The 24,570-nt window shown below is 36.0% G+C and overlaps 1 protein-coding gene across 5 annotated transcripts in view; it reads left to right on the forward strand.

The window, feature by feature from the left end:
* Positions 1–24,570, forward strand: part of LARP1B (La ribonucleoprotein 1B) — a 128,777-nt gene that overhangs the window by 50,474 nt on the left and 53,733 nt on the right. For all 5 annotated transcript variants that reach the window (XM_027103690.1, XM_027103691.1, XM_027103692.1 and 2 more), the window contains one exon: positions 23,622–23,745. In XM_027103690.1, the coding sequence (XP_026959491.1) occupies positions 23,622–23,745 (124 nt within the window). The remainder of the gene's footprint in view (positions 1–23,621; positions 23,746–24,570) is intronic.

Consider the following 24,570-nt stretch of genomic DNA (forward strand, 5'->3'; position numbering starts at 1 on the left):
GTGTGTGTGTGTGTGTGTGTGTGTGTGTGTGTGTGTGTGTGTGTGTGCGCGTTTGGTTCTGTTTGGTTGGTATTCATACTGAAAAAGCAGCCTGTGTACAGTACTTGCTTATTCATTCATATAGCAGATGGGGTGAACAAGAGGATGAGCTAAAGTGTATAATTGTTTTCAAAATTGCTGCTTAGGTGTGTTTTATGTATATTTGCTCACATTCCGTTGGCTAAAGCAAATCACATGGGTAAGTGTTGTATATGGGCCAGAGTTGTTTATGCTCCAAGGAGATGAAAGGTAATTACAATGGGTAGATGTATGTAATCCTTTAATTTAGGAAATCTGGGCTCTGAGCAATAATAGAATCTACTGTAGCTTTTATGAAGCTAGAAGTTAGAAAGTTCTCAAGAAGTTAGAAGAAGAATTAGCAAAATAAATTTTCATAAAAGTATATGGAAAGAGGGCTCCCTGGTGGCGCAGTGGTTGAGAGTCCGCCTGCTGATGCAGGGGACACGGGTTCGTGCCCCGGTCCGGGAAGATCCCACATGCTGCAGAGCAGCTGGGCCCGTGAGCCATGGCCGCTGAGCCTGCACGTCCAGAGCCTGTTCTCCGCAACGGGAGTGGCCACAACAGTGAGAGGCCTGCGTACCGCCAAAAAAAAAAAAAAAAAAAAAAAAAGTATATGGAAAGAAATAATTTAATTAATTAGATCTAACAGAGGATTAATCATACCAGCACTTAATTCTTTGAAAAGGCCAAGATTATACTTAGGAAGACAAAATAGAGGGAAATTTAAATATTTTAGCTGCAGTGAATATAAGGATGTAATTACTGATTATGGAGAACTTTTAATAGGTATTTCAGACCAATGATTTGAACATTTAGATAAGGAAAAATTTCTAGAAAAATATATGTTACCAAAACTGACTGGAAAAGAAAGTAAGTTGCTATAGATCATTTTAAATAATCTTCAGACTCCAAGATTTAACTTAATTTTATTAGCAAGTTCTTCTAAAATTGGAATAATTCCAGCCATGAAAAGTTTGCAGTGAATAGAGCTAATAAGTATTCAAATATTTGTTGAATTGACTGAGGTAAAAAAGGGAATAAATACTTGACTCATTTTATGAGAAGAGCATAACCTTGATACTAATACCTGAAGAGAACATGAATGAGAAATTCATGAAAATATGAATGAGATTTCATTTTCTAATAGTATAAAACAACCATGAAAGGATCTATGTATTTTTGAAATGTGTACAGACATACATAGAAGGTAATACTGTAAAGAAAAAGGCAGGAATAATTATCACGTAAGTCAGGATTTGGATTGTTTTTGTGGAAAGGGAGTAGAATACACAGGGTTTCAATATACTAACAGTGTTGTGTTTCTAGTAGTTTTTACATATTTTCTTTTTTTTAAATTTTCATTTAAATTTATTTATTTTACATATTAGTTTTCTAAACAAGTTGCACAGGTATGTTTAATACGTTTTCCTATGTGGCATATTTCATGACAGTACTAAGAACAGGCTAGCATGAATGGGAATGTGTGGGACAAGAAGAGGTAAGCCAAAGATGAGTTACTTCTTGGAGCAGCAGGGCTGTTTTTGGGCTAAAATAAAGGTTAGGGTGAACTTTTTTTTTTTTTAAATACTTAAAAATGTTTTTTTATTGAAGTATAGTTGATTCACAGTATTGTGTTATTTTCAGGTGTAAGGTTGAACCTGTTTTTGTTTTTTGTATACAGCTATTTGTCTTCTTGTCCAGTGGTCTGCTTGGGGTGGTGTTGCAAAGCTGTACATTGTTGAAGGCTTTATTAACAGGGGACATACAGATAGGACTTCCATCTAAGAGATGTGCTGCTGGGCCTCAGCATCTTGTCACTCATTGCTGGCTCGCTTCTGGGCTTGTGAGGCTCAAGAATTGTCCAGTCTACTGTCTGTCATGATGCCTCTCCCTAATGAGAAATCTTCAGTTTGAACCTGCAGAACAAAGGAGTAAAAACATCACAACCAGTTCTCCACTCATTGTACCCTCTGTCCGAGTTGATTGTGTGGAAACCTAAATATACTCATGCCTTTGTTTCTAGCATTTCAGGAAGAACCTTCAAATTGGAAGCTTTTGAATCACACTGGTCAGTCAGTTAATCTCATCTTTAGGCTCATCGCATTTGCTATTTTGCAGTATATCAGCTTTGTCTAGTACTTCTTAGAGTATTATGTGAAGTTATCACTGGTGGTCTAAATGTCGATTCCCTGAGTTCTCCTTGGCTTTCCTGGCTTTATATTGTATGACAGAACATACCCAGCTGCTGGATGATTGAGACCATCAGCAGGCTCATTGTTGAGAGGGTAGACTGGAGGTGGGCTCTCTTCTGCCTTGACCTATTCTGAATTTGTGGAGTCCTCAAGCCTTGGGAGACCTGATGGCTGTTATTCACTCTGACTTTGCTGACTTCTTTGATGTCTCCTGCTGCATTTCCCTTACAAATGCAGGCAGGCCTTTGTGTTTGTTGCAGATGGTGAGAGGAACTTCAGTTGTGGTGAAGTCTTTGGTATGTAGCTGGAAATGGTGTACAAATTCACCAGGAGATGCCACATCCTCACCTGGCAGACAGAGACATGACACCATACTGACTTGGCAAGCTGAGAGTCACCACCACCACTTGAGCTGTTCCTCTTCTCACAGAGAAGAACACCAACTTGAGAACCTCTCTGGCAAAGCTGGGGACTGTTCCTGACCAGGAGTCAACTTGTGTGCAAGTTCCACTGAGTGCAATTCTGGACCAAAAACTAACTTCTCTAAACCTCAGATGGGGATCATTCTTGTCTTCTCTACCTCACTGAGTTTTAAAGACCTTTGAAAACTGTAAAAGACTGGGCATGTGTGAGAAGGAACAAAGGCCATATGGTTATGTGGGATCAGGAATAATGATGCAGATAGAGGTGAGACCAGGAATTTAAAGACAATGCAGAAGCTTCAGGCTTTACATAGAAATTGTGACATCAAAGTACAGTCTGTGGATTTCTTCCCCAGGTGCCACAGTGGCAGATATTTTCATAATTAGTCCTTTTGTGTTGTGTATTTTAAAATGCAAAACTCTTTTAATTCTTCCTCCTAATACCTTACTCTGAAAGACTTCCTTAGATTGCTTTCCTCTCACAGGCAGCATGAGGCCCCATCATTCTCCCTTTAGATATGATTTTGATTTGACTTCTCCCTGCTGAAGAGACAAGTGAATTAGGAGACCTAATTTCAGGTTTTGCCTCACTATTTAAATTCTAGCTCCTTGTACAAGTCAGTTCCTTATTTTAGTACACATACTTCAATTATGGTAGCTTTATAGTAAGTTAACTCTTTCCCAGGAATTCATCCATTAACATCTGCTTGAGTGCCTGGCCTGTGCCACACTGTGCTGGGAGCTGGGAATGTGGTAGTGGACATGACTGACTATTGAAAATGCAATCTCCAAGTAATTCATAATGGTGATGTTGATGAGAGTAGGGTGTGTGGATGGAGATAATTAATCCAAAAAATCTAGATAAATAGATAACTACCATAATTGACCATTGAATTTAGTTATGAGCTGCTTCATAAATAGGAAAGAATAAACTTGCTGAGTTATCACAGAGGAAGTTGGGGTAAAAGTTTGAAGAAATGACAAGTGGAAATATGAATGTAATGCATTCAAATATATATGAATATTGAATATTATATTGAATAATATAATATGAATATTGAAGCTTGGTATAATATATTGGAGAAGTGGCAGTACCTGAAAGGATGTGAGTCAAAGTTTGTGTGTGTGTGTGTGTGTGTATTTGTTTATTAATATATTTTTAAAGATTAGAAAGTACTGGAACATTTTACATGGTTATGGGAAAGCTGAAGATATAGAAGGGAGTAGAAAATGGAGCTAAATTCTTGAGACTGTGAGACTGGATAGGATTCAGAGCATTGTGGATCAGGGTTTGTCAGCCTTGGCCCTATTGACATCTTGAACCAGATACTAATTCTTTTCGTGGAAGCTGTCTTGTGCAACAAAGGATGGTTAGCATCATCCCTGGCCTCTATCCACTAGATGTCAGAAGCACCCCACCCCCATGACAATTTTAAAAAATATACCTTGAAGAGAGTTATGTGGGCAAAATCACCCCTAGTTGAGAGCAGTTGATACAGAGAGAGGTATTGGCCTTTCAAAGAGAGGCTTTGGTTCTTTACCTGGAGGGAAGAAATAGAACATGAGTTTAGATGAGTTTGTAGATTTCGTGGTAGAAATAGGAGTAATTTCCTCCTCATGATTTTACCTTTCTCAGTGAAATGAGTCAGGGTTATGGGGCTGGTGAAAGGGTCGAGAGTGACAAAGTTAAGTCATTTTTGTAGAATGGAAGAAAATGGTTCTTAGAAAAATCAGAGATTCCTGGTGAGCAGTGGGAGACTACAGGCTATTTCTTCTGCAGAAATTTTACTAGGGAGGCTTTAGACCAAAGAGATTAGGCAGGAAAATGGAGGACAGTACCAAGATTATTCTTGATTTATTTCTAAATATGGAATGATGGAAAAGATCCTATCTAGATCTTACTAGGTCATGAGTATTTAAAGCTGTTAACTTATTGAAACTTTTTGGCTTTTCCATTACACCACATTCTCTCACTTTTCCTTCTACTTTGTCTTCTTTTTTTTTTTTTTTAGTATTTATTTATTTGGCTTCAATGGGTCTTAGTTGTGGCATGTGGGATCTTTTACTTGCAGCACGTGTGATCTTTTTAGTTGCAGCATGTGGGATTTAGTTCTGTAACCAGGGATGGAACCAGGGCCCCCTGCAATGGGAGCACAGAGTCTTAGCCACTGGACCACCCGGGGCGTCCCCCTTCTACTTCTGTACCCATTCTTTTTCAGTTAGATTTACGTTTATCGTCTGTTTGTTCCTTAATTGTCAGAGATTCCTAGGCTTATGACTTAAGACTCTATATTCTTACTCTAACTGCTCTCTCTAAGCACTCTTTCTACTCAGGACTTTATTCACCACTGTATGTTGTTTTAATCCCAACTCTTTTATATCTAGACTAGATTTTGACCCTGAATTTCAGATGCAGTGTGTCTAGCTGCCTCCTGGGACATTTCATCATATTTGTCCTAGAGTTCTTTAAAAATCAACATACCCAAACTGAATTTATTATTTCTCCATTCAAAACCCCCTTCTTTAGCTCCTTTTCCTCCTCACAGTAAACAGAACTCCCCAGTTGGTTTATGATTCCTATCTTGGTGATTGCGTCTGTGATCCCTGAACATTGGCATGGGTATATCCCTCTTGCCTCAAGTTAGTCAGTAAGTCTTGTTTGTGTTACTCTCATATTTCATGAATTCTTCTATATCTCCATGTTTCTACTTTTCCAGCCTCATGTCACTGCTCTTTTTCTCTGTACACTGAAGTACTTGGAGTTTCCCAAAGATACTCTTCTCATCTTTAAGCTTTTGTGCATGTTCCACCAAAGCCTTGAAATCCTCTTGCCCCATCATCTTTTTTTTTTTTTTTTTTTTTTGTGGTATGCGGGCCTCTCACTGTTGTGGCCTCTCCCGTTGCAGAACACAGGCTCCGGACACGCAGGCTCGCGGCCATGGCTCATGGGCCTAGCCGCTCCGCGGCATGTGGGATCTTCCCGGACCGGGGCACAAACCTTTGTCTCCTGCATCGGCAGGCGGACTCTCAACCACTGCGCCACCAGGGAAGCCCCTTGCCCCATCATCTTTGCTACACAAACTCCTATTCATGATTCAAACTTGGTTAGACATCATCTTCTTTGAGCATCCTTTCATGTTCTACATTTCCTGCTCTCTCCACAGTTACGTAAACCTCTATAGTAGCAGAATACAAGTGAAGGAGCTTGATTCAAGTGTTCTCTCTGTGAGTATATGAATGGCTAGGTTCCCAGATAACCCTCCTATGGAAAATAACTAAAAATTCTAGATTAAATTATTGAAAAAATTACAAAAAAAAAAGTTATGCTTGTACCATAGATTGACTGAATATGCAATCCCAGAGAAAAGAAACTGAGCTCAGAAGCGGACATTTACTCAGAGGACATTTCTTGGTCTTGGTTCTGAATGGAGGCAGGTGGGAAGTAACCACTCAATGGTCAAACATTTATGGATTTGCAGCTCAAATTCATAATATACTTCAGTCTGAAAAAAGCTAGAACTAAGAATATAAAGTAGTTCTGGACTATTAAAATCACAGGCGCCTGGCATATGCAAATGTATATCCTCTTTGGAGGAACTTATTTCAGAGTTTGGCAAACTCTTCTGTACAGGACTGGATAGTAAATATTTTCTGCTTTGCAGGCTACTTAGGGTCTCTGTAGCATGTTCTTTGTTTCATGGTTGGTTTTATGGTGGTGGTTTTTTGTATTTTTTATTTTATTTTAATGTAGCCCTTTATTGTAAAAGCTGTTTTTAGCTAGAGGGCTGTACAATAAAACAGACCACGGGTCAGATTTGGCCCACTGATGGTAGACTGATGTCATTCTAAGCCTCAAAATATTCCCATAAGTATTTTCTAAGGGAAGTAAGTTTAGAATGGGGTTGGTGCTCAGAGAAAAAAATGACTAAGCAAGCAAGATAGTTCCACTGTCTTGGTGGAGGATTTTATGTATACTTGGAAATAATTTATAATCTGTAGGTTTTAGGCGCAATATTCTGTAAATGTCAATTAGGCCAGACTGTTATCTGATAGCATTGTTCAAATCTTATATATCCTTAGACTTTTTTTTCCTCATATAAATTACTGAGAGAGGGCTGTTAAAATCTTCAACTGTGGTTGAAATTCGTTTATTTCTTCCTTTAGAGCTGTCAGTTTTTGCTATATAAATTTTGTAGCTCTATTGTTAAATGCATGTATATGTGATGCATATATATGCATCTGTTATGAGATGCAGTATACATATGTAGTTATGTATTCTTGATGAATTGATTCATCATTGTGAAATATGCACAGTGATCCATATTGACTCATCATTATTTATTTTAATTTTTTTCTTTTTTTAAATTTTGGCTGCGTTGGGTCTTTGTTGCGTGCAGGCTTTCTTTAGTTGTGGCAAGCGGGGGCTATTCTTCGTTGCAGTGTGTGGGCTTTTCATTGCAATGGCTTCTCCTGTTGCAGAGCACGGGCTCTAGGCACCTGGGCTTCAGTAGTTGTGGCTCATGGGCTCTAGAGCACAGGCTCAGTAGTTGTGGCGCCCAGGCTTAGGTGCTCTGTGGCATGTGGGATCTTTCTGGACCAGGGATCGAACCCGTGTCCCCTGCATTGACTGGCGGATTCTTAACCACTGCACCCCCAAGGAAGTCCCTCATCATTATTTCTTGTAATGCCATGTCTGATGTTGAAGCCAAAGTTGCCACCTTTCTTTAATCTTTTTACTTTCAGCCTATTAGTGCCTTTATTTTATTTATATTTACTTATTTTATTTTTATTTTTATTTATTTATTTGCTGTGCTGTGTGGCTGGCAGGATCTTAGTTCCCCGATCAGGGATCAAACCAAGGCCCTGGCAGTGAAAACTCCAAGTCCTAGCCACTGGACTGCCAGGGAATTCCCCAGTTAGTGCCTTTATTTTATAGGAGGGTTTCTTGTAGACATCATATAATTGGGTCTTACTAGTTATAATATTTTTATTTCCTTTTTAATTTCTTTTGTGACCTCTAAGTTAATCAAACGTTTTATAATATTACATTTTAGTTTCCCTTTTGGCTTCTTAGTTATGCTTCTTTAAACTTTATTTTTTAGTGATTACTCTAGTGCTAATAATATGCCTCCTTAACTTTTCTAAATCTTTATAGATTATTATATCATTTCACAGTTTTCTCATCTGACAGTTAATATTTCTTGGCTTACAAATATAATTTATAATTACAAAAATATAGTTCCACTACCTTTGTGCTAGTGTTGTCGTATTCTTTTACATGTATTCTAAGCCCATCTTAAAATGTTATTATTTTGCTTTAAACTAACAGTTGTCTTTTAAGGAAATTGTGAAAAGAAAAACATAGTCTTTTATTTATTTATTTATTAAATTTTATATTTTTGCTGCATTGGGTCTTTGTTGCTGTGCGTGAGCTTTCTCTAGTTGCGGCGAGCAGGGGCTACTGTTTGTTGTGGTGCACAGGCTTCTCATCACGGTGGCTTCTCTTGTTGAGTAGCACGGGCTGTAGGTGTGTGGGCTTCATTAGTTGCAGCATGTGGCTCAGCAGTTGCGGCACACGGGCTCTAGGGCACATAGGCTTCAGTAGTTGTGACGTGGGCTCAGTAGTTGTGGCTCGCAGGCTATTTTCCCCCTGTTTTATACATTAAATTGTGTCTACAAATCTGTCTTTATTTTCACTAGCTTTTGTCTGCCATCTCCATTCTATTCTTAAGCTCATCCAAGTACAAAGTTTTCAGTTCTATAACTTATTTTTTTTGTAGTCTACGTTTTTGGCTGGGATTTCCTATCTGTTCACTCATTCAGACCATCTTTTCCTTTAGTTCATCAAACTTAACTCTGTAATAGTTGCTTTAAAGTCCCTATTGTAAAATCTAACATTTGAGACATCAGGAAGACAGTTTCTGTTGACTGTTGTTGTTGTTTTCTTGACTGTGTGTTACATCTTCCTGTTTCTTTTCACATTTTAGATACTAAATGTGAAATGTGTTTTTACTAGACATTTTAGGTATTATACTGTAGAGATTATAGATTATGTCATCTTCCTCTGAGGAATGTTGATTTTTTTGTTTTTTTGGCCTGACAGCTTGGAATTTTGTGGGCTTGGTTTTATTCTTTGTTAGGTTAGATCTGTGGAAAACCTCTCTAACTTGGTAGAGCTTAGCCTCTAAACCCTATGTTTCCTCAACATCTTATCAGGTTTTGTGTTAGGCTTTGCTAGGGAATCTAGAGTAGGTCTTACTGTAGGAGGTGGGCCTTACTCTGTAGCCTGGCCTAATTTTTAAAGTGCATCTTACCTGGATGCCCTGGGTGTTGATGAGTGGTTAACAAGGGGTCTCCATTCTCAACTGGGTCTATATGTCATTATCTCCCAATGCTATTGGACCTTTAATGTAACTGTTCAGCTCAGTCCCATTGCAGTTGTTTTTGGATATGTGTCAGGGAGTCTTATCCTCTATGTATGTAGCTCAGCCTTCAGCCAAGGACTCACAGGGGTCTGACCCCCTACTCACAAGGGGTATTGCCCCCTCCAACACTAATTATCTCCCTCTTCCTCAGTGCTCTGCTCTATAGATTACATTGCTTCTGCTTCCCTGAATGCTAATCACTACCTTCTCAGCTCAGCAGGACAGCCATGCTTTGCTTGGGCTGAAGCTTGCTGTGCTGTGGTTGGGAAATTGTACTGAGAAAAGAGAGCTGGGGTGATTGTGGAGTCCACCTTGTGAATTTCTCTTCTTTCAGAGATCAGGATCTTGCATTGCTAGTTATCCAGTGCCAAAATAGTTACTTTATATCAGTTTATGGTTATTTTTGTTGGCAGAAGTAGGCTTGTATCAGTTACTCTATCATATGCAGAGGCAGAAGATCATAACTCTTATATCATAAAATTAAAGTCTGACAGTGTTAAGTCTTTGTAAAGAATGGCACAATAGGAACTCACATACCACAGTTGGTGCTAGATTAAATTGTTAGAACCATCTTTTTAAAAAAGTTGAAGTATTGTTGATTTACAATATTATATTAATTTCAGGTGTATATCCTGGTGTTTCAGAATTTTTATAGATTATCTTCCATTTAAAGTTATTATAAAATATTGGCTATATTCCCTGTGCTATACAATATATACTTGAAGTTTATTTATTTTATACATAGTAGTTTGTACCTCTTAATCCCCTACTCCTGTCTTGCCCCTTCTCACTCCCTCCCCTGACTGGTCACCATTAGTTGTTCTCTATATCTGTGAGTCTGTTTCTGTTTTGTTATATTCATTCATTTATTTTATTTTTTAGAGTCCACTTGTAAGTAATAACATACAGTATCTATCTTCTTTGACTTATTTCACTAGGCATAATACACACTAGGCCCGTCTATGTTGTTGCATGTTACAGCCACCTTTGTAAACAGTTTAATATTACTTACTAAAGTTGACTATTTATGCATCCTAGGAAACATCTATTCCATTTCTAAATGGAATAGATATCTAATAAGCATCAATTTCATATCATGTCCAAAATAGTATAATGGATAGATGAATTGTGTCTTTGTGTATAATGGTTTGGTATTTAGCAGTGAAATAAATTAATCATAGATACAGAAATGGGGATGATTTTTTTCCTTTCAATATGTTTTATTCTGGTGAAGTTACAAAAGTAGATACAAAATATTTTTTTTAAAGTAGTTAACTGACTTAGAAAAATAAAGTCCCTAAAGTTTTAAAAATATAAAATAAAATTTCATGTAAAGAACATTTTAAAATATTTTAGATGATAAGACTAACTTAAACTATTTTCAACGTAGACCAAACATAGAATGTTGTTGTATAATAAATCTATAGCACACTGGTAATCCATTTGGATTTACAGAATACTTGTTTGGAATAGAATCTGATAATGAGAGAAAACCCAAGTGAATTTCAATGCAGTTGCTTCAGTAAAATTACTGCGATCACAGGTAATATCAATATCATCCCCCAGAGCCCTTTACAGTCTGAAATATCAAAATCTAATGCAAAAACAAAGGAAGACCGAGGAACTATTATTTTCCCTCTTTGCCAGAAGTGTACAATAGTAAAAAACCAAATCTAGTTACTGAACTGATATTAGGAGGAAATAATGTCCCTGTTGAAGCTGCTTAGTTTGGTGTACCAGCTGGTATTTTCAGGCCAGAATTCTACAGACAGGAGAGACAGCCACCTACAACCAGGCAAGGGTAACACCAGCACCATGACTGGAGCCGCTTAGAAACAAAGAAAGGGGGATGATTTTTAAAGTAATGCTGGTGTACATCAAATAAGAGAATGGTAAAAGGATGATAATTGAAACTAGGTAATGGATATATAAGGCTTCAGTATACTGTTCTATTTTTGCATATGTTAGAGAAATTCCCAAATAAAAATTAAACTAAAAAAGATTTGGTGAGTGTTATTCATGGAATATATGCAGTATATTATCATATTAAAATATGATTTTATTTACATAAAGTTCAAACACAGGGGAAGTGAAATATATTGCTTAGGGGAACTTTCAAAGGTGGTTAATAAAAGAACAGTTAGGAAATGACCTTCACTAAAATCCATATAGCAGTACCTCTGGAGAAAAGGAAGAGAATGTGATTGGGCAGAAGCAAACAAGGAGCTTTAAGGTATTGTCAGTGTTCTGTTAACCTAGATGGTGGTAACAGGTGGTATTCACAGCTATTAATTTTTATACTGTACACATATAGTTTACACTAAGGCAGAATTATTTTAAAAGACCTGGATGAAAGAATTTTGAGAGTTTTGGGTTGGCATAATCAAGGGAGGCATTATAGAGAAGGATTAGGCTTAGACTTGGCCCTAGTAATGAATATTCTATATTATAATTAACAAAACACTTAATCTAGGACCCACTGTTTTGTTCAATACTCCTGACCAAAAAAAAAAAAAAAACCCACAAGAAAATATCTTCCTTTGGAACGCATTCTTCTTGACTTCAGTTTCTCTCTTGTTTTTCATTCAGTCATCCATTTTTTGTTCATTCATTACAGATATCGGAGTACCTGTGAGGTGTCAAGCTTAGTGATAGGCACTTGTGTACAGTGTTGAGGAAAATAAACAGCAAGTCCCTGATGTCATGGAGTTTACAGGCCCAAGGTCCTTTATGTTTCCCCTGTTTGTTGAGCTTAGACTAGGAACCTCCTTTGTATGTTTGATTTAAGGTGTAGACTAGTCAGCCCTAAACAACTGGCTCATTTCTTGCCTTTTCCTGGGACTCTGCTTGATTTATTTTTCAGGTTTCTGTGGCAGAGAAAATTTTTTTCCCACTGCTAAAACAGTGGTTGTAAAATTTGCCCCCTTATAACTTTTATCAGAATTTCCATCCCTTGATGTACGCAAGAGCTTTTCCTTGGTTTTTAGGCACTATCTGGAAATGTACAAAATCAAAACAGAATAGGTAGTCCAGCTAGTGAAGGTAACCAGTTGGCTTGATTTGAAGGGGGAAAATGGAGAAAAGAGAGCTGAGGACAGAAAGTAGCCTCTGGTGCTGTAAGTAGGTGGACTGTCTCTTAAATAAATGTTAAAGCTTTGTGCTTGTTGCGAAGAACAGTGATGATGAAAATGTTGTGTCTCAAAGAAAGTGGATTGAAGAGTGACTAAGAATTCAATACTACAACAATGTATGTCAGTAAATGAAAAATCAGATTCTAAAGTATCTCCTTCAAAGATAGTATTTAAGTTAGCTATTACAATATAAATTATGTAGTTTATAAAATCTGGCCTGTTCCTTCTTTGATGGAATTGCAGTGATGTGTAACACAGATGTATTTTTTAATATCCCGATAAAGATAATTTATGAAAAATAGTTTGTAATTTTTAAATTACTGTTTCTTGAGTAAAGAAAAGTTGCTCAACACTGATAGGTCTAAGACCTAACTTATGTGTCTTCTCTAATGCACTGGAATTAAATATTATTTGGGAATTGGTTCTAGAGTCCTTTTAAGTTGAAAACTGAGTATGGCCAAAATACTCTCAAAAGTCCTTTAAACGACTTGTAAAATACGTATGTGGTTTTAAACATAGCCCCACATCATAATATGCATATGTAAATTTATCATATATATAGTAATGTAGCAGGATCGTATTTATAAAATATTCGAGTGTTTCACCGTTTGAAGCACTTGAGCAAATTTATGAAGATTCTAACTTGTTGGCTCTTCCTGTTCATGGTCATCTTTTTCCTAAGAGGCTGATTTTTAAAATAATTCAAATTTAGTCAGTGTTTCTCAACTTTTTTTATTCATGAAAGGCTTTAATTATAAAATTAGGTCCTTGAGGATATGGTGAAACTATACTTGTTTAGATACTTTACATTTTAATCTCTCTTTTTTTTTTTTCTTTTTTTTTTTTTTGGCCGCACTGCATGGCTTGCAGGATTTCCCCGACCAGGGATCAAACCCAGGCCCCCGGCAGTGGAAGTGCGGAGTCCTAACCACTGGACTGCCAGGAAATTCCCTAGATACTTTACCTTTTAATGGTCAGGACATTATTAAAATGTATGCATCCTTTTGTTGGGTTTTTCTTTATGTGAATTAACATTTTAGGGCTTAATTACTTCACTGCATATGTTCATTGAGTAGAATGGCAGTTGCATTAAAAAATAACTTAAAAAGTTACTGTAATTGCTGAACAAGTATAATCAAATTTCTTTAAAAATGTTACTACTATTGTGATGTACTAAAATTGAAGATTGTTTGGGTAGGTGGGATGGGAGCAGGTTGTGAAGTGTCTTGAAGTCTATGTAGGAATTTAGAAAAGGAGCGATTGCAGTTCTTACAAAGAAAAGTGGTATGATCAAAATATGGTTTAGTAAGGTTTAATCTAACAGAGGCATTAGCCTAGGTCAGAGTAGGGGAGGGCAGAAGTTGAGTTAAAACTTATTTATAATAATCCAGGGGTGAAATGAAATGCTGAACCAAAGGGATATGTATAATATGTATGTGAATTTTTTGAACCACCTGTGAATTAGTTATAGGCACTATGCCACTTTATCCATAAATATAAAGCCTGTATCTCTTAAAAACCAGTACATTCTCCTACATAACAATAGCTGTCAAACGTAGAAAGTTTAGTCTTGATAGAATGTTATATCTAATATATAGCCTATATTTAGATTTCTCTAATTGTCTTAATACTGTCCTTTATAACTTTTTATTTATTTTTTGATACCAACTCCAAGAATCACACATTGCATTTAGAATTACATAATTTTAATTTTCTTTAATTTAGAATAATTCCTCAGCCTTTTTTTTTTTTGCTTTTCATGCCATTGGCTTTTTTTTTCTTTGTCTTTTCCATTATGGTTTATTACAGGATACTGAACATAGTTCACTGTGCTATACAATAAGATCTTGTTGTTTATCCATTTTATGTGTAATTGTTTGCATCTGCTAGTCCCAAATGCCCAATCCAGTCCTCCCCTGTCCCCGCTTCCCCTTGGCAACCACAAGTCTGTTCTCTATGTCTGAGTCTGTTTCTGTTTTGTAGATAAGTTCATTTGTGTCATATTTTAGATTCCATGTGTAAGTGATATCATGTGGTAGGTATTTGTCTTTCTGACTTAACTTCACTTAGTATGATAATCTCTAGGTCCATCCAAGTTGCTGCAAATGGCATTATTTCATTCTTTGTTATGGATGAGTAATATTTTATTTTGTATATATATATATACACACATACATACACACCACACCTTCTTATCCATTCATCTGTTGATGGACATGTAAGTTGTTTCTGTGTCTTGGCTATTGTAAATAGTGCTACTATGAACATAGGGGTGCAGACATTGACATTTTTGAAGAATCCAGGTCAATAGTTTTGGAAAATATCCCTCAGTTTAGGTTTGCCTGGTATTTCCATATGACTAGCTTTAGGTTAAATATTTTTGACAGGAATATTACATAGGTTATGCGCCGTCTTTAGTATATCACCTCAGGAGACATAATGATGTCATTTCGTTTTCATGTTGTCACTTTCCTTCATATGTCTTCTGCAAACAGATGAAGAAGGTACCTGCTTCCCTTTGTAATTAATAAGTGATCTCTGGAGTAATATTTTAAAGCCATGTTCCCCAGCAGTCTTCACTTAGTGTTTTAGCTTCCATTGATGACTTTTGCTTGAATCAGTTTTACTATGGTGATTATAAGATGGTAATTTTTTATTTGTTACTCCCTCTATGTCAGTTAGCATTCTTCTGTAAAAGAGAACTTTCCATTCGTTTTTTATTTTGTATTTTAACTTTCTCTTCTCTCTGTCTGTTTCTGTCTCTCTCTCTTTTTAATGTCAGTATGGACTCTTGAATGGATACCATTCCAGTCCAGTTATTCATTTTGATGTTCAAATGTTTCACATTTGGTCAGGTTAGAACTTTCTCAAGATGGCTAATGTATACCAATGTTAGGTCCCCATTGCTTAGCACTTTTCATACCTTATGACATGACAAAATGGCATGCTTGCCTTTACTGGGGGGTGTCTTTTTTTTATGGTAAAATATGTATACAGAAAATTTACAGTTTTAACCATTTTTGAGTGTACAATTTCCGCCTGCTTTTTAAATGTGGTCTTCCCTGGTCCTACCCTTGACCTGCTTCTCTTAGAACTTTGTTATCTTGTCCATAAATGAGAGAATTTATTCCCAGGTTTTTAATCATTAACTGTATGCTAATGACATCCTAGTGTCTTTGTGGGCCTCTAGAACTGTAACCAGTAGCTATTAGATTTTCCAGCTGTGTGTCTCGTGTTCCATAGGTATCTCATTTATATTCTGTCTCCATTTAAAAAATTAAAGGAAACCTACCCTAAACCTCTTTTCTATGTTTTTCTAAATTTTGGTTGGGTGCCTTAGGAATCCTCATCAACTTCTAACTTCCAACATGCAGTGTGTCACTAGGTCCTATCCATCCTTCCCTAACCATCACTACTGCCATGCAACAGTTCTGGTCTGCACCATCTCTCTATGGGGTTTGTATACTAGGTTCTTGGCTCTAGTTCATTCTCTTTCTAGCTTTCCTCTTGTCAGAGAGTAGTCTTCCTCCTTCCTTTCTCCTTTCCTCCTTTTTTTCCTAGCAAGTAAGGGAATTTACTACCAGAAGTCCAAGGAGTAGTACTTGCTTCCAGACAAGTCTTTGTCTAGGACTTCAAAGAATGATTTCACATTTCTCTACTCCTATCTTTGGTCTTCTTTCCTCTGTGTTAGCTTCATTTTCAGTCAGGCTTTCTCTGTCAGATGGCAAAGATGGCTGCAAATAGTTTCAGGCTTACTTAATTTTCAAAATAAGTGATCCCAAGGAAAGGAATGCAAATCCTTCAAATTTCTAAAATATTAATCCTACTATTTTCCTATTTTTCTTAATGCTCTTCAGTGCTTTTTTACCTCCCTCAACATAAACTTCAAATTGCTTGGAAAACAAGAATTCATGATTTGGCTCTTACATATCTCTCTGTCTTCATTGTGCCACTGCTTTCAGTTTTAAAATTCATAATAAATATCAAGATGCATGTGTTATTTCTTCTGTCTGCACTATTTTTTTACATTGTTTACTTGCCAAACTCCTTTTCATCCTTTAGACTGCAAAACCCAGTTCAGATTTTACTCTTCCCAGGAAATACCTCTTTGATAGTTTTTATTGTCATCCACCCCAGAAAAATCACGTGTTAATTCTAGCTTTTTACCTCATATGTGCCAATTTTTTTTTTTTTTTTTTTTTTTTTTTTGCGGTACACAGGCCTCTCACTGTTGTGGCCTCTCCCATTGCGGAGCACAGGCTCCGGACGCGCAGGCTCAGCGGCCATGGCTCACGGGCCCAGCCGCTCCGATATGTGCCAATTTTTAACTCTTATAGTGAAATGTAATTAATTTGTTTACAAGTCTTATCCACTGATTATTAAGTCTTTTTGGTCCCCTTTTGACCAAGGCAAAGTCTAAGTTTATTTAAAAAACAAAAATTAGACTGACTATAGATTCAATTGGGGTAGACTGTGTAATTCATATCAGCCCTCCTGCTGAGAACAACTGGAAAAGTAGGTAAAAAAATCTGCATGAAAACACAGTAGAGCTAACAATACAATAAAGAATTGTGTGGCTAAAATCTGGAAGAAGGAAATCTGAAGAAGACTGGCCTAACAGTCTGCATTTCCCTCAGAGGCATCAGCTAGTTCCAGAAGAAGCAACTGAAAAGCTGAAAAGAGATTTTTTGAAAAACTCATGGAACTAGGGTAATAAAAATTGGTGTTCAGAAACCAGTTGGGGACCTCTAGTAAGCCTTCTAGGCTTTGGGAACTCTAAAGGCCTACATCCTAGAAAATCAGGGTAACTTAAAAAGATATGCTCTCGGTAGAGTTAGCATCTGTTCATTTTAATCCCTCATTGGATCAGCATGCTGATGCCTGTAGCCACTTAGTTGAAGGAAAACACAAATCCTTCTGGAGTAAAATATCATCCTAAGCCTCAAGTTTTCAAAAATAATGTCTGCCCCCCCCCCAAAAATAATCAGGCATACAAGAAGACAAGATGATATTATAGAAAAAACAAAAGGAACAACAGAAAATAGAGACAGATCCATAGAGATCCAGTTAATAGAGTTATCAGACTTTAGTTATTATTAACATGATTTTTAAAAAGGTAAAATGGAGAATTTAATCAGAGAAGTAGAAATTTTAAAAAGGAATCTAACTGAAATTCTGGAAATGAAAAATATAAAATGAGTGCAATGAATTGGCTTAACAGTAGATAAGTACACGCTGAATACAGAATTACTAAGATGGGTTAAGAAAAAATCAAGAGTGAAGCATGGAGCAAAAAAAGTGGAAAATAAAGAAACTGTTGTCAGAGACATAGGAGATACAGTCCCAAGCTCAAACATACATTTGATTGGATTCTCAGAAGAGAGGAGTGAGAGGATAAGGCAGAAATATTATTTGAAGAAATTATGGCTGACGTTTTACCAAAACCGATGAAAGATATAACAAGAGATAAATTCAAGAGGTCCTATGAACTCCAAAGAATATAAATATAAAGAAAACCACATCAAGGTTATAATTTAAAACTGCTGAAAATAAATAACAAAAGCCAGAGAAAAAGGACAAACTTCTTTAAAAGCATCAATAGTAAGACTTACAGCTAACTTTTCAGCAGAAATAATGGAAGTCGGGAGACAATGGGGTGGTGTAATCACAGTACTGGAAGGGAACTAGTGTTCAGAAATAAAGGTAGACAAATAGTTGAAGGGTACACTTAATATAGGTGAATTTTATGGTATGTAAATTGTATCTCAATGCAGCTGTTTAAAATGAAGGTGAAATAACCAACAGACATATGAAAACTGAGAAAATTTATTTTCAGCAGCTACGCTTTAAAGAAAGTACAAAGAAGTATTTTAGGCAAAGGAAAATGATTCCAGGAAGAAGGTGAAGGTACAGAAAGGAATAAAGAGCAATGGAAATGGTAAATACATGTGTAGATTTAAATAAATATTGACACTAACCACAACAAAGTTGGTATAACTCTATGGGTAAAGTGGATTTTTAAGGCAAAAAGAATTATTCAGGATTAAATGGGACATTTCATAATCATAAAAGGTTTAGTTGCACCAGAAAATATATTAGTTCTAAACTTGTATGCATGTAATAGCAGCCTCAAAATATGTAAGAGAAAAATTGATAGGTGTACATAGACAAATTTATAATCATAGTGGAAGATTTTAATACACCTTATCAAGAAAGATGCAAGGTATAGCAAGCAGATGAAAAAATCAGTAAGCATGTGGGAAATGTGAACAACACAGTTAAGAAACTTAGCTTAATTGACAGAAGTGAAATACTGCACCTGACATCTGCAGAATTCACATTCTTTTCAAGTGCACATTAACCCTTATACCATACACAGAAAAATCAATTCTAGATATATTGTAGTTTTAAATGTGAAAGTCAAAATAATAAAACTCATAAAAAGATTAATATACTATTTCCATGATCTTTTAGTACAGAAAGATTTACTAAACAGGAAATAACACAATGAAGCAAATGATTGATAAAATGTACTACATTAAAAAGAACTTTTCAACAGAAGATACCATAAAAGAGTGAAAAGGTAAGGTACAGAGTAGAAAAAAGACATTTACAACATTTTGTAAAGAACTCATACACAAATCAATGAGAAAGACAACTGTATAGGAAAATGAGCAATAGAATTGGGTAGTCATATCACACAAAAAAATTATCCAAATAAAATATACTAAAGGTTTTCATCATTATTAATAATCAGAGAAATACAAATTAAAACCACAATGAGATAACACATCTACCAGAGTGGCTACATATTTAAATTTTTCAAATTTTTGAGATAATTATAGATTCATAGGAAGCTGGAAAAATAGTGCAGAGAGGTCCAGTGTATGCTTCACCCAGATAACCTTGAAAGGTTATCTTAGATAATTAAATCTAATTAAATCTGATAGCTTAGATAATTAAACCACAATATTAAAACCAGGAAATTGATGTTTATTATCACAAATGTGTGTGTATACTTCTCTATCATTTTATCACATGTAGATTCACATAACTACTATAAAAGTCAAGGCACTGAATTATTTTATCACCACAAAGATCTCCCTTGTGCTATTAAACTTACACCCATCTCCCTCCCCTCTGCTATTCCTAATCCCTGGTAGCCATTAATCTGTTCTCCATCTCTATAATGTTGTCATTTTGAGAATGTTATATAAATGGAATCATACAGCATGTTACCGTTTGAGATTAATATTTTTTTAAAATCATAATGCCCTTGAGGTCCATCCAAAATGTAGTTTATATCCATAGTTTGGTCCTTTTCAGAAAGACTAAATTTTTAAAAACTGACAATACCAAGTGTTGATGAGGATGTAGAGCAATAGGAACTTTGATATACTGCTAATGGGAATGTAAATAGGTACAACTACTATGAAAACATATTTGCATTTTCTACTAAAGTTGAAGTGCACCACCTGATTCAGCAATTCCACTCCTAGTAAATACTCAATAAAAATATATGTTGTCATAAATCACAGAAATATTTTTGGGATTCATCTCCTAAAGTAAGGGAAATAAAAACAAGAATAAATAAGTGGGACCTAATTAAACTTAAAAGATTTTGCATGGCAAAGGAAACCATCGACAAAAGGAGATGACAACCTACTGAATGGGAGAAATTACTTGCAAATGGTATGACCAATAAGGGGTTAATATCCAACATATATAAGCAACTCATACAACTTAACATCAAAAAAAAAAAAAAAAGAAACCCGATTAAAAAATGGGCCAAAGAACTGAATAAGCATTTTTCCTAAGAGGATATGCAGGTGGTTAACAGGCACATGAAAAGATGCTCAGCATCACTAATCATCAGGGAAATGTAAATGAAAACCACAATGAAATATCACCTCACACCTGTCAGGATGGCTCTCATCTAAAAGAACACAATAACAAATGATGGCAAGGGTTTGGAGAAAAGGGAACCCTCCTAACTGTTGGTGGGAATGTAAATTGGTGGAGCCACTGTGGTAAATAGTATGGAGGTTTCTCAAAAAACTAAAAGTAGAGCTACCATGTGACCTGGAATTTCCAGTCCTGGATATATACCTGAAAAAAACAAAAAACACTAATTTAAAAAGACACTTGCACCCAATGTTCATAGCAGCATTATGTACAATTGCCAAAGTATGGAAGCAACCTAAGTGTGCATCAAAAGATGAATGGATAAAGAAGATGTGGTATACACACACACACACACACACACACACACACACACACACACACACACAATGGAACACTACTCAGCCATAAAAAAAGAACAAAATTTTGCCGTTTGCAGTAAAGTGGATGGACTTGGAGGGCATTATGCTAAGTGAGTAAGTCAGAGAAAGACAAAATACTGTATGATCTCATTTATATGTGGAATCTAAAAAATACAACAAAGTAGTGAATATAACAAAAAAGAAACAGACTCACAGATATAGAGAACAAACTAGTGGTTACCAGTAGGGAGAGGGAAGCGGGGACGGGCAATATAGGGGTGGGGTAGTAAGAAGTACAAACTATTAGGTATAGGATAAGCTACAAGGATATGTTGTACATATCCAGGGAATATAGCCAATATTTTATAGTAACTATAAATGGAGTATAAACTTTAAAAATTGTGCATTACTGTATTGTATACCTGTGACATATAATATTGTATATCAACTACAGTTTACAAAAAGGTAAAAAAAATATGTTCACCAAATAAGTGTTCTGTAAAAACATATTTATAGCAACATTATTGATAGCAGCTATAGTCTGGAAAGGACCTGATGCTCATCAACAGTAGAATGGATTTTTGTATTTATCTTTTTTTAAAAAAATTAATTAATATTTTTGACTGCGTTAGGTCTTCATTGCTGCACGTGTGCTTTCTCTAGTTGCGGTGAGCGGGGGCTGTCTTCATTGTGGTGTGCAGGCTTCTCATTGCGGTGGCTTCTCTTGTTGCGGAACACGGGCTCTAGGCATGCAGGCTTCAGTAGCTGTGGCACGTGGGCTCAGTAGTTGTGGTTCGTGGGCTCTAGAGCACAGGCTCAGTAGTTGTGGTGCACGGGCTTAGTTGCTCCGTGGCATGTGGGATCTTCCCGGACCAGGGCTCAAACCTGTGTCCCCTGCATTGGCAGGCAGATTCTTAACCACTGTGCCACCAGGGAAGTCCCTAGAATGGATTTTTTAAAATTGTGGTTTGATCATACAATAGAGTACCGTAGAGCAGGGATGGACAAACTTTTTCTGTAAAGAGCTATGTAGTAAATATTTTAGGCTTTGTATGTCATACGTTGACTATGGCAACTACTCAAACCTGCAGTTGTAGCATTGGAGCAGCCGTGTGCAATATGTAAACAAATGGATGCGGTTGTGTTCCAATGAAACTATTTACAAAGACAAACTTTGGCCTTTAGGTGCTGTAGTTTGTTGACCTCTGCTGTAGAGCCACAAACTATAGATGAATCTCATAAAGATAATTTTGTGTTAAGGAAACCATACATTATGATTACTTTTTTATAAAATTCAAAAACATGAAAAATGAATCTAAAGAATTAAAGTCTGAGTATTGGCTGTCTTCAGGAAGAAAGACAGGGCAGTGATAGGAAAGAGCATGAAGGGTACTTCTAGTGTGCTAGTTATATCATCTTTACTCGAATGGTGGTTCCACAGGTCTGTTCACTTTGGACTTATTGAGATATATACCTATGATTTATGCCCTTCTCTAGTGTGTGTGTATACATATATATGTAAGCGGCGGTGTGTTATACCATACTTAGTTTTAAAAGTTAAAAACAAAACAGAAACGTATTTGTGTTCCCATCAGAATAGAACTGTGTTTATTCATTTTTGGTATATGATAAACATACAATAAATGTTCATTGAAGTGGGAGTTGCTAATAGCAAGCTCTGTAGCAAGATAAGGGACAGTGAAGAGTAATGACTCAATTAGCTTGAAGAGCTTATTGAAGACTTTTGGGAAAGCAATTTTGGTATAGGGGAAGTAATCATTTAAGGCATTTTCATGAAAAGAAGATAGATCCTAGTTTAAAAGGCTAACTGGATCTAATAAATGGTGTGAGCTGTCAAGTAGCATTCATGTTTGAAGACAGAAGGAAAAGATTGTTTGGATAGCTGTTAAGAGCAAGATGCCACAACTATTTTGTAATGATGATGTTTAATTTGGCTCATCAGACAGATACTTTTGTCATGTCTTTTACCTCCTTACACTCTTTTTAGATGTTAACTCTGTAAAGGGTCATGGACCAATTAGCACTGAGGAGTAGTGTAGATGTGATACAGAGTTTATTGGGGAAAACTTACCAGAAGTAATAGAATGCAAGTAGTCCCTCAAACTCTTTTTTTTTTTTTTTCCCCACAGCTTCAGCCAGGCTTCGATAGTCTTCATGCATTATGGCCCGATGACCTTCCAGTAGAGAATGGCCTCCACCTCTGTAATGTTTTACATATATGTAGGTCAGGGCAGGGAACATCTATGTGATTATGTAACAAAAATTAGAAAGGGGCCCTAGGGGCAGGGATGGGCCCATTTTTCCTTTGAGCCAACAGCTTAGACCTACGCAGTATCCTTGCTACTAAGCTTATAAAAGGGGTTTGGAAATGAACCTTCAGAGCCATCTAGGTTTATGTTTCATCACATGTTTCCCACTATTAGAAAAAGAGGCAGAAACTTCTTGGACTAGTGCTAAAGATCTATTAGCTTTCTCCAGCTTCCTTACCAGACCACTGGTTCTAAACAAATTTTGTCATTTACTGAATTATCTTCTAATAAATGATTGCTTATTCCAAGCTTCTCATCTTTGCTCATAGTACCTAATTTAGGATGCTTTTCCCTTTCTCTAAATTCTCATTCTAAGGAGCTGCTTTGTCCCATCTCTTCTGTGATGCCTCCCTTATGATCTCAATTCTTATACCAAATACTATCCACTTTTCATACACTGTCTAATATTATTTTTATGTGTGCATTTCTTTCTTTCCATCTAACTTGTAAATTCCTTAAGCATAGGGAACATGAATTTGGATTACTTTGTAACCTCTATAATACTCTACTGGTCTTGTGTGTAAATGCTCAACACATAGTTAATGATAAGAATGTATGTTCTTATAATGTATTTTAATTATAAAATAGTCATAATATTTTAGGGTTCTTGATGCCTCTTTTAAACTCTGAGTATTAATTATTAAGTATAATGCTAGATTCTTTATTAGAACATCTTTTCTATTCGGTTGCAATCAATTCCTGTTTTTAAAACTCATTTTTTGAGATTAGTATCAATTATTGTCTGTTGGTTACTCTATTAGCCAGTTTAGTAATTAGATTCCTCCATTCTACTTCAGCAAGAAGTTGAGAACTTTAAGAAGCTAAATCTCATTAGTAAAGAGCAGTTTGAAAACCTAACACCTGAACTTCCTTTTGAGCCAAACCAAGAAGTTCCTGTAGCACCTTCACAGTCCAGGCAAGGTATGTAAATCTGCTTTTGTGTAAGTGTCTGAATAATATTCAAACAGTTCTAAATTGTTTTTAAAGTTTGCTTTTTATTTGTGGAAAACATTTAGATATCTGGTAAAAGACTAGAATTTTAAAACTCAACTTTTATTTATTCTTTGGTGAACTTCAAAACATTTTAGAGACTTAAAAATACAGATTGTAAATTTGGTAAGACAGCCATGTAGTAAATGATCATAGTTGGAAGCCCACCTTACTCTTGGTGGATAGGCAGGTAATCACAAAGGTGATCCAGGAGTTGTCTATTATAACACCACCTCATGCTCAAACCCAAACGCTTACTTAAAAGTAGGGTGAATTGGTTGGTTTCTTTATGTGTCTCTTTTGACTTTGAGATTGCTGGGAATGCTTCTCTTTGCAAAATAAGGAAAAATTTTCACTCACTTGCTGATTCCTTAAAATATACCACTAGCATCATTCTTTTGCTTTAAGGCCATATCTTTGTGTGAAAGTGTAAGTACATTTGGGAGATTTGTAAAATTGAATCTGACATTTTCAGGCAAGTGTAACTGATTTTATTATAGTTTTTCCTGAAGGCAGGTTAAAGAAAAACTTTTAATTTGGAAAACTTCAGACATATGCAAAAATAAAGCAAATTGTATAATAAAACCCTATGTACCCATTACCTACCCATTAGCTGCTTTATCATCTCATAGCCGATTTTATTTCATCTTGACTCCACTCATTCTCTTTACCTCCCACTTGGATTATTTTGAAACAAACTCCCAATCATATTATTCATATTTTTTCATTCCTAAATATTTCTGTATGTATCTTTGA

This window comes from Aethalodelphis obliquidens, unplaced genomic scaffold (assembly GCF_003676395.1).
Source record: "Aethalodelphis obliquidens isolate GAN/ISIS:26980383/991018 unplaced genomic scaffold, ASM367639v1 scaffold6, whole genome shotgun sequence".
NCBI classification, from domain to species: Eukaryota; Metazoa; Chordata; class Mammalia; order Artiodactyla; family Delphinidae; genus Aethalodelphis; species Aethalodelphis obliquidens.